General features: G+C 37.2%; 1 protein-coding gene across 1 annotated transcript; it reads left to right on the top strand.

Annotated features, from left to right (window-relative positions):
* The first annotated feature begins 1,506 nt into the window (after positions 1-1,506).
* Positions 1,507-13,271, top strand: e(r) (enhancer of rudimentary). The gene is made up of 4 exons (XM_071685161.1): positions 1,507-1,644; positions 4,332-4,419; positions 7,370-7,490; positions 13,036-13,271. Exons 1-4 carry the CDS (start codon positions 1,642-1,644, stop codon positions 13,133-13,135), a joined length of 312 nt encoding a protein of 103 aa, XP_071541262.1. The 5' UTR covers positions 1,507-1,641; the 3' UTR covers positions 13,136-13,271.
* Positions 13,272-14,394: the final 1,123 nt, after the last annotated feature.

The following is a 14,394-nucleotide window of genomic DNA, read 5'->3' on the forward strand; positions in this document are numbered from 1 at the left end:
TTTGGTGAAAATAATTTTTTTTATATATATACATATATTTTTATGGGATTTTTCAATCCATTTTCATAACAAGTATAACTAAATCATATTCTTTTAATAAATTTTCATGAATTCCCTGTTTTACTACAGCATAATACCCATTTTAATCAATTTCTCGCATATTTTAGTTCAGATCCCTTAAAATCTTCTGTCAGTCCACGAAAGAACGTTAACTCTGCTACGGAGGGTAGCGCACGTTAACACAGCTCCAGAAGGGCGGAATGCACTAACACAGCTACGGAGGGTAGAGCATGATAGCACAGCAACGGAGGTACAACATGCTTACATAGCTATGGAGAGTAGAGCATGTTAGCATAGCTAGAGAGGGTAGAACGCGCCAACACAGCTATGGAGGGTAGAACGCGCTAACACAGCTATGGAGGGTAGAACGCGCTAACACCGCCATAGAGGGTTGAACTCTAACAAAGCTACTGAGAGTAGAGCTCGAAGATATATCTACTGTGGGTAGAGCAGATTAACAGTGCAGAGGGTAGATCATGTTAACAGCCACGAAGGGTATAGTGTTAGCACAGCTACAGAGGGTAGATCATGTGAACATAGTCACGGAGGGTTAACACCCTCACCCCGAAGAATGACTCACAAATCAAGATCTGTCTTGATCCAAACAGATTAACCAATTAAGCAATCCACCATAGCTCATTACTACGGAGCTATAATCCAACTACGAATTAATCCTGATATCCCCTTTCATTCCTATTTCTGATTCATCAGGAACGTAGACCGTAGTGATATCATAGATTCTCTAGTTATGAAATAATAGATAAAATGCAGAAAATAATAAACCGTATAAGACTTCCAAAGCATTGACTTATCCTCCATGGGGAAATAATCACAGTTACTCAAATAGATGTTTCTGAAATGATCAATCAAGAACAACTAATCTCTCATTGATAAAAGACCACAATTGAGGAGGAGGAAATAATCACCATCATCTACCCAAACTGGAAAACAAATATTACGCCATTGTTGGTCATTCATTCATGCAAGCCGTTTTATGTTGGATCATATCATGCAGAATTCTATGTGACGAAACATAGTCGGTCTTTTTTTTTTTCCTTTTAAAAAACGTAAAAAATCCTTTTCTTAAAGTAATCTATAAAGTAATTTTTAGACAATCTCTTTTAGACCTCGAGCGACAGAAAATGTGCTGTCGTGATGGCTAAGTATTTGCCAATGGAGGATCGATTCTCCGATAATATAAGCCCAACCCACTTATTATAAAGATATATATCTTATGATTATCAAAACCATCCATTTTGATGTTAGATTAATTCAAAAAGTCTCTAAGACATTTGCCCGAGCTTTGGTTAGGGTAGTTATTTTCGGACATCAAACTTTCCATAGCATAAATCAAACTTTCCATAGCAAATATTGATCTATATTCATTAATTCATAGATATGATATAGCGATATAGATATAGGACTCATGGAGGCCAAATGCTGGATCATTTTTGGGTCAAACAAAAAATTGCGGTGTGGTGGATGTGAAGGAAGGTGGTGTCCAGTGTTGTGGCTTGTTTTGGAAGGTTTTGTGTGGCCAGGTTCTCCATCGCTCGTCCTATTAAATTGAGTAACTATAGAATGGTAAGAGCAGCTCATAACCCTAGTGATGAAGTGAATGAGGAGAAAAATCGAGGCGAGGTGGACGGAAATCATTTGATATATGTTGATCATTGGGAAAGACGTGTTTGGAAGGATTGCCCCGGCCTGGCGTCTGTCCGTCACTCCTCAACACTGAGGGTAATTCACTTCAAAGCACGTGATGGAAAGATGGAGATTGAGAGATGGATGGCCTCGATGCCAAAAACAAAATCAGATTGGAAATAAATGATCTCGATGAGAGAAATGGAATGCCTTGGGAATAAGGAATTACCCAGCAGTTATCCTTCACGTTTCAGTATTGGATAATTGTTCACCATTCCCACTGTAGATGTGGGAACTGTATTTTATCAGTGTTTTAGTTGATATGACAAAAGTGGTACCAGTGGATTCTTTATAGTTTGTGGAGCTTTATCCATTGCTTTGCTTACTCTCCGTTATTAAGACTTTACAAAGTGGCTAGGATTTTCGAAGTGATGGAAAACGTGAGGTAGACCCTCACCATCTCATGTGTACAGAGTGTAAAGCATCTTCTGGTCTCGTTTCCATCGATATACTTTCACTAGATTGCATATAGAAGGAACGGCCAAGGGAATAGTGAACCTAATTTGCTCAGGTGCTGCACTGACTCGTAATGTCCTTTGCAGTATCCACATGATGCTTTGTTAGGATTTTGTTGAGATTTATTCGGTTTGTAAATCATTTTATCAACTGAATAAAGCTCAGAAGATTCACATCAAAGTATCATATGGTTTTATGTTGTGTCGTCTGTCCACGGGACCCATAATTAGTGCACGATATCTGAGTATATTACTTTGGGGATAGTCGAGTTTCCCTTCTGTAACCAGTAATTGGTGAAAAAGAGTTGAAAAATAATGTGACATGATCTTTTAATAAAAACCGTATTATCCTAAAAGCATATTAGTGTATAGTATCTTTTCATATTTTTTCCATAGTAAGTGTTACATGTCATATGATCAGTCTTGTCATGAAAATTTTTTCAAACACAAAAAGAAGTCATCAGAAGCAATTAATTATTTTTTTCTCTAAAAAAGACTGTAAATCCTGTTGGATGCTTCATTCCTTTAAATAGAATTGTTCCATCTATGTCTGACAACAAAATAGCATGAATATGAAAGATGTTTGATTTTGTTTTAAAGGCACCAAAAATATTCATATGTCAATTCTTTTTATGTTTTTTGGAAAAGTTTAGGTAAGTTCTTTTGAATACCATAACAAAGGCTTATCTCCTTTGGAAAGAGGAAAGTTACCTGTGTATCAGTCTGCACAGGCTTCATCTTGGTACTCAGAAATGTAGGTCAGGTTATTTTTATATATTGTAGGAAAAGACGTTGGCAACGAGTGGGTGGTACATAGAAGCATTGTATACGTGCGAGAGAAGTATGTAACTTGTGGAAGGTGAGGTAGTGGTGGGATGAGGAAGTAGGTTAACTGTTAGTGAAATAGAAAAAGGCTTTATAATGGCATCATTTGTGGGGAAGGATTGCAAGCGATTGGGAGATGTACAAGAGAAAGCAGGAGGAGGTCAAGGGAAGGGTGTGGACTGTACAGCAAAACCCAAAGATATGTCGATTTTAGCCAAAACGTACCAAAATAACACAGCCTATGTTAACCAAATTCCCCCATTGATGTTTACATGGGCTGGCTGAGGAACAGTGTTTTGATACAAAAGTAAAGCTCCATAACCAAAGAAAAAAAATACTTTTTCTCCTAAATGCTTTCTCCACATTGGTCTTCCAAACACTGAAGTACATCTTAGGTAGCAGAGTAGTAAAGGACCATTAAAACCTTTTTTTTATCAAGAAGTGAAAGAACATAATAGAATCAGCCAGGAGTTGATTTGTCCTCCATGTGGTTGTGTCACTGTGGCTCATTTACATAAAGTTTAATGCATTCTAGATTAGGAGAAGGGCCACCTTCTTCTGTGTGTCTTTATTACCTTTGAAGATATTTTTGTTGTTTTATATGACATTTGTTGAGATGTTATATTTTTTCATTAATCATTACTTGCTAATGACGTAGATGCAAGTTGGTTGATTTACATACACAGATGGTGCAATAGCCCATTAATGACAAAAGGAGTGCATGAAAATGATGAGGTACATCATTTTCATTTACATCATCACCGAAGTGATTCTGTAAGTTATGTAAATGAAATATAAGTGAAATGCTTAATTCAATTATGCCATAGGATATCTGTCATCTTGGGTTGTAGGAATGAGTAGTCATACTTATATTTACTTAACTAAGTGCTGAGTAGTATAGCAGTTACACAAAATTTGACAGACAAAATTTCACAAACAGTTGGCTTTAAAAGTTCATGTTTAAGCAGGCTAGAATCAAAAGTAGTATGGGAATCCAGATGTCTCTCCCAGGTCTTAGACAAACACACGCACTTTATAATATTGCTTTTTGAAATGTATATCAATGTTGGGAGACTGATCTGGTGAAGTATTAAAGTGAAATAATTTTTCTTTGATTGGCTGCAATTTTTTTTTATGTGAAACATTGGGCTGTCAGCTTATGAAAAGGTTCTAATGTATTTAAATTCAATCCCATTATTCATAGCCTCATCCGTATTTGTTAGAAACTGTGTTTGAATATAGAAGTACAGCATTTTGCATTTAGTAATAAATCTTTTATTTTTTCAGGCTCACACAATTTTGCTGGTGCAGCCGGGACCAAAACCAGAAACCAGAACGTTTTCTGACTATGAGAGCGTAAATGAATGTATGGAAGGTAGGTTGATCATCCTGGGCTGTATTATCCCGGTGTAAGAACTCTTCACATTGTCAGAATTATGTTTAACTTTGTGATAACAACATGAACCTCTGCATGTTGTTATTACTTACACTCGTACTGTATTTAGATTGTGCTTGTAAGACAAATTCTCCCCCATGGACATTTTTCCATTAGTCAGACTCTTTTGCTCTAGTTAGATTCATATGTGTCAGTAAGATAGTTTCTCACCTACAAACGACCCTTGTGGGCAGCTAAGTGAACTTGGTTGGGGTTGAAATGCTGGTTCCATCTGTAGTGAGGTGTATCCATGGGAATTCATCTGCTTTGACTGTGATAAAACATATTAAGATGCCACATGCCCATTTAGCAACCTGCCCAGCCCTATTCCTGGAAGTGTATCTACTGTTACCATGCTAATCTGTTTCTGGTATCTTTCACTGTCACAAATACCCCTGAAAGGACCCCATGGTCTGTTGCTCTTTGAATTCCTTTGTATTCCATTTTATGACTTTACAGCATTGAGGGTGAGGTGATGCCAGCCCTCTTTACCCATCGATATTCATTTATACTTGATCACGTGTTGTTCAGACCTGGTGACCCTTGCTTAATGTCAACTTGTGGTATCCCCTACCCATTGCTCTTCTCACTCTCCCATGGTTAAGGCCACACAAAGTGACCAGGATTTTGAAACAAAGAAAACGTGGGGGTAAAGCAGTTCCATATCATCATTGTAAAGTGTAAGGAGTCTATTGGTACCACTTCCATCATTAATTTTCTGCCATATTATATATAGAAAGGACATTTAATGGTATATCATTCAGTCTTATTCCTTTGTGCTTGAGCAGAGGCTGTGTCAGTTCTTCTATTCATATTTCAGTAGAGTACTCTCCCTGGACAGGATAAGGAGTCCTCGAGCTTTTTTTTTCCACCACTTTACCCAATCTCTTCAAAAATCTCTAATTTTTTCATTGTTTATTTAAGTTATACAAGTAGGATATCAAAAGCCCATACTCTTTGGGGTTAAACAGCTCGCCAATATTTGATTTTAATGGGTCACTGATTGTGGTCTAAACATATTGTAACTTTAATGTAGTTTTTCATATATGCTATGGGTTCTGATTGTTGTTTTGTCATTAAATGTCTTTAAAAATTTTTTTATACGTATTCACCATTTCCCATGTCAGTAAGGTAGCATAAAGAATAGAGGATTGAGCCTTAGAGGGAATATGTTCGTTGGCCCCCTTCTCTGTTCCGTCTTTTGGAAAATTAAGAATGGGAGAGGAGGATTTACTGAAATTATTTTCTAGAACTTATGGCTCAAGTTTGCAGTAATCTTGAATGGCCTTAGTTGTAGACTTTGGAAGTTTCTGCTTATCAAAATCTTGGGATTTTTGATATTCTACCTGTACCATAATTTTTTTTTATCCATTTCTTTTGTATTCTCACTTATTTAATGTATGATAGATATCTAGAATGTTCTATCTTGATGTATGCTGCTTTATTCCTTACAACATTAACATCCTGATCATTTCAGCCTACAAGGTAGATGTCAGTAGCATTCCCTCTTAAATGTTAAGCCAGTGAATTACAATAGTTTTTCTATAGGTGTGTTTTCAACCAGCTTACCAGATGACCCTTTGAGAATTAAAATAGTTTTTCTTTAGGTGTGATTTCAACCTACTTACCAGATGATCCTTTGCATGTCTCATTTGGTTTTGTATTTAGGTAGCCATTAGAAATGTAATCATTTGGTTTATGTGGTATAGGAAAGTAGATAATTTTCTCTTGAATCCCTTAATCCTAGCTTAGAATTTCATATTATTCTTATTGTAATAATTAACTTTAGGTTCTTCCACATATTTATTTTCATGTTTTGCATACTAGGAGTGACATCAGATTGTTGCTGATCGTTATTTACCACAGAGTTTTATACTCAGAAATGAATGAATCCCATCAGAATACTCTGTTTATATTTATGCTGTCATTAGACCATAGTATATCTTTTAATTATCACTGGACATGTGTTGTTCAATAGCAGAAATATCTTAACCATGAAAATGTACTTAGTTCACTATTTTCGTCAGTGTTGATCTATGTGTAATTTTGATGATCTGTGTTTTTTATGTTTGATAAACAAGTTTATAGGATTGGGGAAAAAAAAAAGATTGAGTGATGGAAGTGGAGTTGTTGAAAAACTGGTCAGAGATCATATGATGTTATGAGATATACAGACTGATATAGGTCTATTAAGACTAGAGGTTAAGAGAGTTTGGAATGGGTATGACTTTGAAGAAGAAATTATGAAAGAAAAAATGAGAACAGCAATAACATTGCATTGAAATTGGAAGAATCAGAGGTATAGATTGTTGTGGTGATTTTTTTAAGGAAAATTTATGGTAATCACTGGAGTCTTCCTTGAAGGAAAATGGAACAGCATGATAAAACAGAGCATGTAATTTACCTTTCAGTCGAGGTAGATGAGATGAGTTTGCATTCCCTAAAAGCCACTTACAGTAGGACTTTTTCTGTTTACAGTCACAGTTCAGTCTATATATCTTCCAAGTTTTGTATAGTTTTTACTAGTGTACCAGTTCAGCGCACACTGCTTAAATTGAGGAGATAAAACACCATTTTATGTGCTTGTGTGGCATACTTGTGGTTTGAAGAAGAAATCATGAATATCACCCTCATTAGCAAGGTCCATTATGGGAGGAATATTATTTATTGTAATTCATGACTCTAGGTAAATGCTTCACTCTTTGGAATTGCTAGTGCATCATTCGTACACATACTCACGATCTTTTGTGTGTTTATCATTCCATACCAGAAGTGTTCTTAAACTAACTTAGACTAACTTTTATGAATTGGGAGGTTTAATGTATTACCCTAATGATGTATTTGTGCTCTGCCATATTAACAGTGTTTTACTGCCCCAACTCCTAAGCAGGTGTGTGTAAAATCTACGAGGAGCACCTCAAGAGGATGAACCCCAATACACCCAGCATTACATACGACATATCTCAGCTTTTTGATTTTATTGATCAGTTGGCTGACCTGTCCTGCTTAGTGTAAGTATCAGCAGATTGGCAAAATGTTGGTTTAGTTGATGTTTAGAACTGGCTAAATATGCTTGCTATATTCATTGATATTCTAGTGCTAATCTTATTGGAAATGAACACTTACATTTGGACATGTAGATGAATATGCTTGTGCCATATGATGGACAGATTCATTATCAGATCGTACGATTACAACTTGTAGACATTTATTGTACCATCTTTGTATGTAAATCTCATGGTTATGATGCCAGTTATGAGGAATGTAGTTCAGAAAGGCACTGATTTGTAGTTGTGCAAAAGTTGGATGTTGCACTATGTCCAGTTACACATAAAGTTATGGTAGGGATGAAGGAGTCTTTAGTTTTATCTACAGTTTACTATGTACTTGTTTGTTAGATATGTAAAAGAATTCGGCATCTTGTTCTAACTTCTTTGTCATGTATGTAGTGTAGTTGTAAAGCTAGAAATAAAGGCCAAAAAATATGATAAAGTGAGTGAAGCAGGTAACTACAGGCAATCTGGGGCATTCAGTATTTAAAGAAGCAGGTAACTGTGGGCAATTTGGGATCATAAGCTATGTTCCTGTGAAAAACTTAATACGTCTTGAAGTGATACATAATTCTTCAGAGCATTATTCATGAGAGTTTTTGGTGCAATCAGTGATTATATGAGTCATTCATATGTTCACTGGAGAGCCTGCAAAATTTTGGTTTAATTGACAGTATTGCCAGTCACAAATCCGGGTGCTTTCTGCACCCGCATGGCAGCCATCTTGTTCGTTTTGATGATGCATGGGTTAAAGCCTTGTGTTATTAAGGAATTATAAGTATTTTGTTTTATTTAATGCTCATTATGGCTTCCAGTCACATAAAAATGATTGAATAGATCAAATAGAGTCACTGGAAAGAATCTTTTTTTTTTTTTTTTTTTTATACTTTGTCGCTGTCTCCCGCGTTTGCGAGGTAGCGCAAGGAAACAGACGAAAGAAATGGCCCAACCCCCCCCCCATACACATGTATATACACACATCCACACACGCAAATATACATACCTACACAGCTTTCCATGGTTTACCCCAGACGCTTCACATGCCTTGCTTCAATCCACTGACAGCACGTCAACCCCTGTATACCACATGACTCCAATTCACTCTATTTCTTGCCCTCCTTTCACCCTCCTGCATGTTCAGGCCCCGATCACACAAAATCTTTTTCACTCCATCTTTCCACCTCCAATTTGGTCTCCCTCTTCTCCTCGTTCCCTCCACCTCCGACACATATATCCTCTTGGTCAATCTCTCCTCACTCATTCTCTCCATGTGCCCAAACCATTTCAAAACACCCTCTTCTGCTCTCTCAACCACGCTCTTTTTATTTCCACACATCTCTCTCACCCTTACGTTACTTACTCGATCAAACCACCTCACACCACACATTGTCCTCAAACATCTCATTTCCAGCACATCCATCCTCCTGCGCACATCTCTATCCATAGCCCACGCCTCGCAACCATACAACATTGTTGGAACCACTATTCCCTCAAACATACCCATTTTTTCCGAGATAATGTTCTCGACTTCCACACATTTTTCAAGGCTCCCAAAATTTTCGCCCCCTCCCCCACCCTATGATCCACTTCCGCTTCCATGGTTCCATCCGCTGACAGATCCACTCCCAGATATCTAAAACACTTCACTTCCTCCAGTTTTTCTCCATTCAAACTCACCTCCCAATTGACTTGACCCTCACCCCTACTGTACGTAATAACCTTGCTCTTATTCACATTTACTCTCAACTTTCTTCTTCCACACACTTTACCAAACTCAGTCACCAGCTTCTGCAGTTTCTCACATGAATCAGCCACCAGCGCTGTATCATCAGCGAACAACAACTGACTCACTTCCCAAGCTCTCTCATCCCCAACAGACTTCATACTTGCCCCTCTTTCCAGGACTCTTGCATTTACCTCCCTTACAACCCCATCCATAAACAAATTAAACAACCATGGAGACATCACACACCCCTGCCGCAAACCTACATTCACTGAGAACCAATCACTTTCCTCTCTTCCTACACGTACACATGCCTTACATCCTCGATAAAAACTTTTCACTGCTTCTAACAACTTGCCTCCCACACCATATATTCTTAATACCTTCCACAGAGCATCTCTATCAACTCTATCATATGCCTTCTCCAGATCCAGAAATGCTACATACAAATCCATTTGCTTTTCTAAGTATTTCTCACATACATTCTTCAAACCAAACACCTGATCCACACATCCTCTACCACTTCTGAAACCGCACTGCTCTTCCCCAATCTGATGCTCTGTACATGCCTTCACCCTCTCAATCAATACCCTCCCATATAATTTACCAGGAATACTCAACAAACTTATACCTCTGTAATTTGAGCACTCACTCTTATCCCCTTTGCCTTTGTACAATGGCACTATGCACGCATTCCGCCAATCCTCAGGCACCTCACCATGAGTCATACATACATTAAATAACCTTACCAACCAGTCAACAATACAGTCACCCCCTTTCTTAATAAATTCCACTGCAATACCATCCAAACCTGCTGCCTTGCCGGCTTTCATCTTCCGCAAAGCTTTTACTACCTCTTCTCTGTTTACCAAATCATTTTCCCTAACCCTCTCACTTTGCACACCACCTCGACCAAAACACCCTATATCTGCCACTCTGTCATCAGACACATTCAACAAACCTTCAAAATACTCATTCCATCTCCTTCTCACATCACCGCTACTTGTTATCACCTCCCCATTTACGCCCTTCACTGAAGTTCCCATTTGCTCCCTTGTCTTACGCACCCTATTTACCTCCTTCCAGAACATCTTTTTATTCTCCCTAAAATTTAATGATATTCTCTCACCCCAACTCTCATTTGCCCTTTTTTTCACCTCTTGCACCTTTCTCTTGACCTCCTGTCTCTTTCTTTTATACTTCTCCCACTCAAGAAAGAATCATAAGCAGAAATTCTTTGGTGAGACATGGTGATGAGAGATTTCCTGTCAAAGCTTAACGGATTTGGTCAAGTTAGAATATCCACAACAGTTATGAAATTGTGAAAATTCTTGACTGCAATCATATGTTTTTGTTCAAGTTGATTGAAACAATTCTCGTGTATGTTGAAGTAAGGTACATAATCAGTAGAGTGCCTTATTTAGTGTTTATTTGAGGGGTCAGCTTAAACAGCAAGTATAGATTTAATCCTGAAATTTGGGGTTAAAAGTTCAGGTAGACATGTACAATGCAACCCATGTTAATTGTTTTTATAATGTTATTGTTGTTCCTAAAGAAGTATTGTAGGTTGCCCTCAAAATAACCATATTCTGTGATGTGGCAAAAGTGACTAGTTGAACAACAGTGTCCTGTTTGTATACACACAAATTTTGGTGCAGAGTTCTTATGCATAGAGTTATCTTTAAATGATGTGAGTAGCTGTAAGCTTATGTAGAGATACCACAGTTGTTGCTTTCTATCAAAACACTTATAACATTGGGTCTGTGGGATTTTGGCTTTGTTTCATGTCATTTTTCTTATGGTACAAATTAACAATGGCAAACAGGTACTGCCTGTATTATATACTGACCAAGTCTGGCACAAGAAGTCCTGAGATACTTGTGTCAGCACCTTCCGATTCATAAAGTTTTTTTAGAATAATGAAAAGAAAATTGTAACTTTGGATTTTTGGTTTGTAAGCTTCATAAATTAGGGCATACCTGTGTTAGGTACTCCCTCCACTTATAACACTTTGGGATGTACATTGGAGAAATTTAAGAAGGACCAAGATGAGTCTTCACCCCTGAGCCAATCCAGACAATTACTTCAGATGGAAATTTATGCATTTTTGCGTGTCTCAATTTGAAGACCACCGAATGAGCCTGGGTGGTTTGTGTGCTGGCAGTGTGTGATAATTTATCCCCAGTCAGTCATCATCCTGCCATGTTCATAACAGCACATTCTCTTCAAGTTTCTCGAAAGGAAAATGAACTGTTTTAGATGGATTTAGATGATGAAGCAGATGATACAGAATTACTTAGCAATCATGATGTCCTCAGATCATATGGAGAGTGATTTTATGGACGCTGCCTCCTCCAGCATTGAAAGTAGACCGAGATGAGGCGACAATATTTCATGCACAAGTGGAGGCATTAATGTCAGCACTAGCCTGACCTTTACAACACTGCATCTGAGTGGTGTGGCTGGAAATTTTACAAACTTATAATTGCTTTTGAGAAAATTATCAATGATTTGTATTGATTACAACAAGATTTATCACATAAGGCAGAACATGATGATAATCAGTAATAATTTTTTTGTGTGCAGGTAAAATAAATGACAAGCATATGAAGTCGCAACCTCTTGATACCCAGGCCTTACTTCTACAAAACTTTTTACACATTACATAGGTGAAATAAGTGGACATAATATACTTATGTTGTATTTTTTTTCATTGTCTTATGAATACCTTCAAGAGGATTTAAGGGGTAGTGAAGTGTACCATACCAGCCAGGCTGTGGTGGATACATGGGCCTGCTACCACAGGTTCCAATAGCCAGGTCAACCAATGATCCACTTCAGCAGTTTGGGCTAAACCCAAGCTGTGGATGTGAAAGACCCTGAAGTTTGTGGTGGGTATATGCCAGGCCAAGCTCCATGTAGAAATTTTGGGAAGTGGCTGAGAAAGTAGTGGCATCACAGTGTATATAAAGGGATGGTTAAGAGTGGTGATGCCAAGAGAATTAATTGAGTGGGAGGTTTTTGATTCTACTCGTGTTAGTAAAGAGGTGTGAGCAGTATTCCATATTAGGTTGAATAGGCGCTTGTTGATATGTAATAGCTGCTCTCAAGAAAAAATTATTATGGCATCTTTCCAACATATTTAGCTTTTAAGAAGCAGAGTTAGTGATGCTGTTTTTATGAAATTTTCAGGATAGAGTGTAGGATCTGGCTCTTCCATTCTTATTATAGTGTTCACTTACTGAACATAAGGAAATGACAGCTCTTGGAAAGAGGTTGTAGGAGAAGTTACATTTTAGCAGTATTAAAATTAACCAGTTAGTGATTCCTCTTTCTGAGGCACAAGAGCCTGGTGGTTAACATACCCAGTTTCCACATTAGCAGCAGCAATTTGAGTCCTTCTTATTGAATATCATACATCTGTGTGAAAAATGCATGTTTACACTATATTTATTATGTAGAGATGAATGGATAGAGAATGGTGGTATTAAGCACTGCCTGCAAGATGTTACACTACATATGAAAAGTCACCTTTGGCAAGCCTTTATCATTGGGAGTACAGTCTTGTCAAAGAACTCGCTTTAAAGAAGTTAACATTTCCGTGCTGCTTTGGCTGCAGGAGCCTTTAGAAAGAGGTCCTGGGTAACACCAGGACTTTTGTATAGAGATTAGTCCTGGTGTAATTATAGGATTTGAATATAATTATTAGTGGTTGCGAAATTCATGTTCTTCAATTATCATTGTTCATGTTGCTCATGTATATATAAACTCTCTTCTAAACAGGTACCAAAAAAGCACCAACACCTATGCACCCTACAATAAAGATTGGATAAAGGAAAAAATTTATATTCTTCTGCGGCGTCAAGCTGCAAAGGCAAACTAAAGGAGGAATGTTGATAGAAGGTTAAAAGCATTTGGAAGTTGATGAAGTGTATGAATTCTAAAGAACTGGCGGATTTCTTCCATGTGTAAGAATTGCAGGAGAAAAGAAAGGCAGGGACAGTGTCAGACCAGTCATGAGTATTTTATTTTGGATTTTTTCCAGTATGCTGGCTTGACTTTATAACCATAAAAATGAAAGTCACAAAAGTATGAAAAATAATACTTGTACACTGCACATTGATATTATTTTAATTGTATTAAATGAAAATGAAAGTATACCATAGATTTAAGCTGAACCTAAAGTATGATACCAGTAAAGTTAAAAAGTCTATAATACTGCGTATAAGGTATTTTTTCCTCAGCCATAGCACAATATGTACTATGTACCATTACTGTCAGTTACACAAGTGGAAATCGGTGACTGCTGGGAGTTAACAATGTCCCTGGGAGGAACAGTACAAAACCAGTGTGAGAATGCGAGTTGATTCCTAGTTTTGGATGCATCTACGTCCATTTGTCATATACTTCCATGAAATTTGGAAGCCAGTTTGAAACAGCAGAATGGATGCTGCTCTTGTACTAATATTTTGGGCTCACAATAACATGTGGGTTTCTCTTGCATTATCTTAGGCATCAAGAAATTGGTTGTATGTAACAGTTTGGTTATGTGAATTAGCAGCACATCACATCTTATAACATTAGTCATTTTAGGTTCTTTTTCATAATTATCAGACTTTTTTTAGTATAGTTCAGTATATTATGTAACCCTTCATTGTTGCTGTAAGGTTTTTCCTTCAGAATTTGTTGACCAAGTAATGGTTTCAACAAAACATTTTCCAAGTGTTTTGCCTGCCATAGTATTCATGCATTATTGGTAATGTTTAGGTTCTTCAAAATCTCTGATTTTGAAATGCATACTGATGTTTTTGCTTTGCAAGAGAATCCAGTCACTGAAATCAATATGTCCAGCTACTTTTAAATGTTTTGTCTTGATCACTTAAATATTTTCTGATATATCGACAATTTCAAAGTGAATATTTTAATCAGGCTGACAAAAGAAAAAAAAATAGAAATATAAAAGAGGAATATAGTTCAACAAATTTGAGGCACAGATTTTTTTATTTGGGGGTATTTCATTATTGGGAAAGTAATTTTTTCACTTTTTTCCCATGGTAGCTTTAAATTTGATAAAGGCATAATGAGGTCTTACTCACCCATTATATGTATGAGTGAATATCTGGAAAAAATTCTTCAGGTATC

Source organism: Panulirus ornatus, chromosome 39 (assembly GCF_036320965.1).
Source record: "Panulirus ornatus isolate Po-2019 chromosome 39, ASM3632096v1, whole genome shotgun sequence".
Taxonomy (NCBI): Eukaryota; Metazoa; Arthropoda; class Malacostraca; order Decapoda; family Palinuridae; genus Panulirus; species Panulirus ornatus.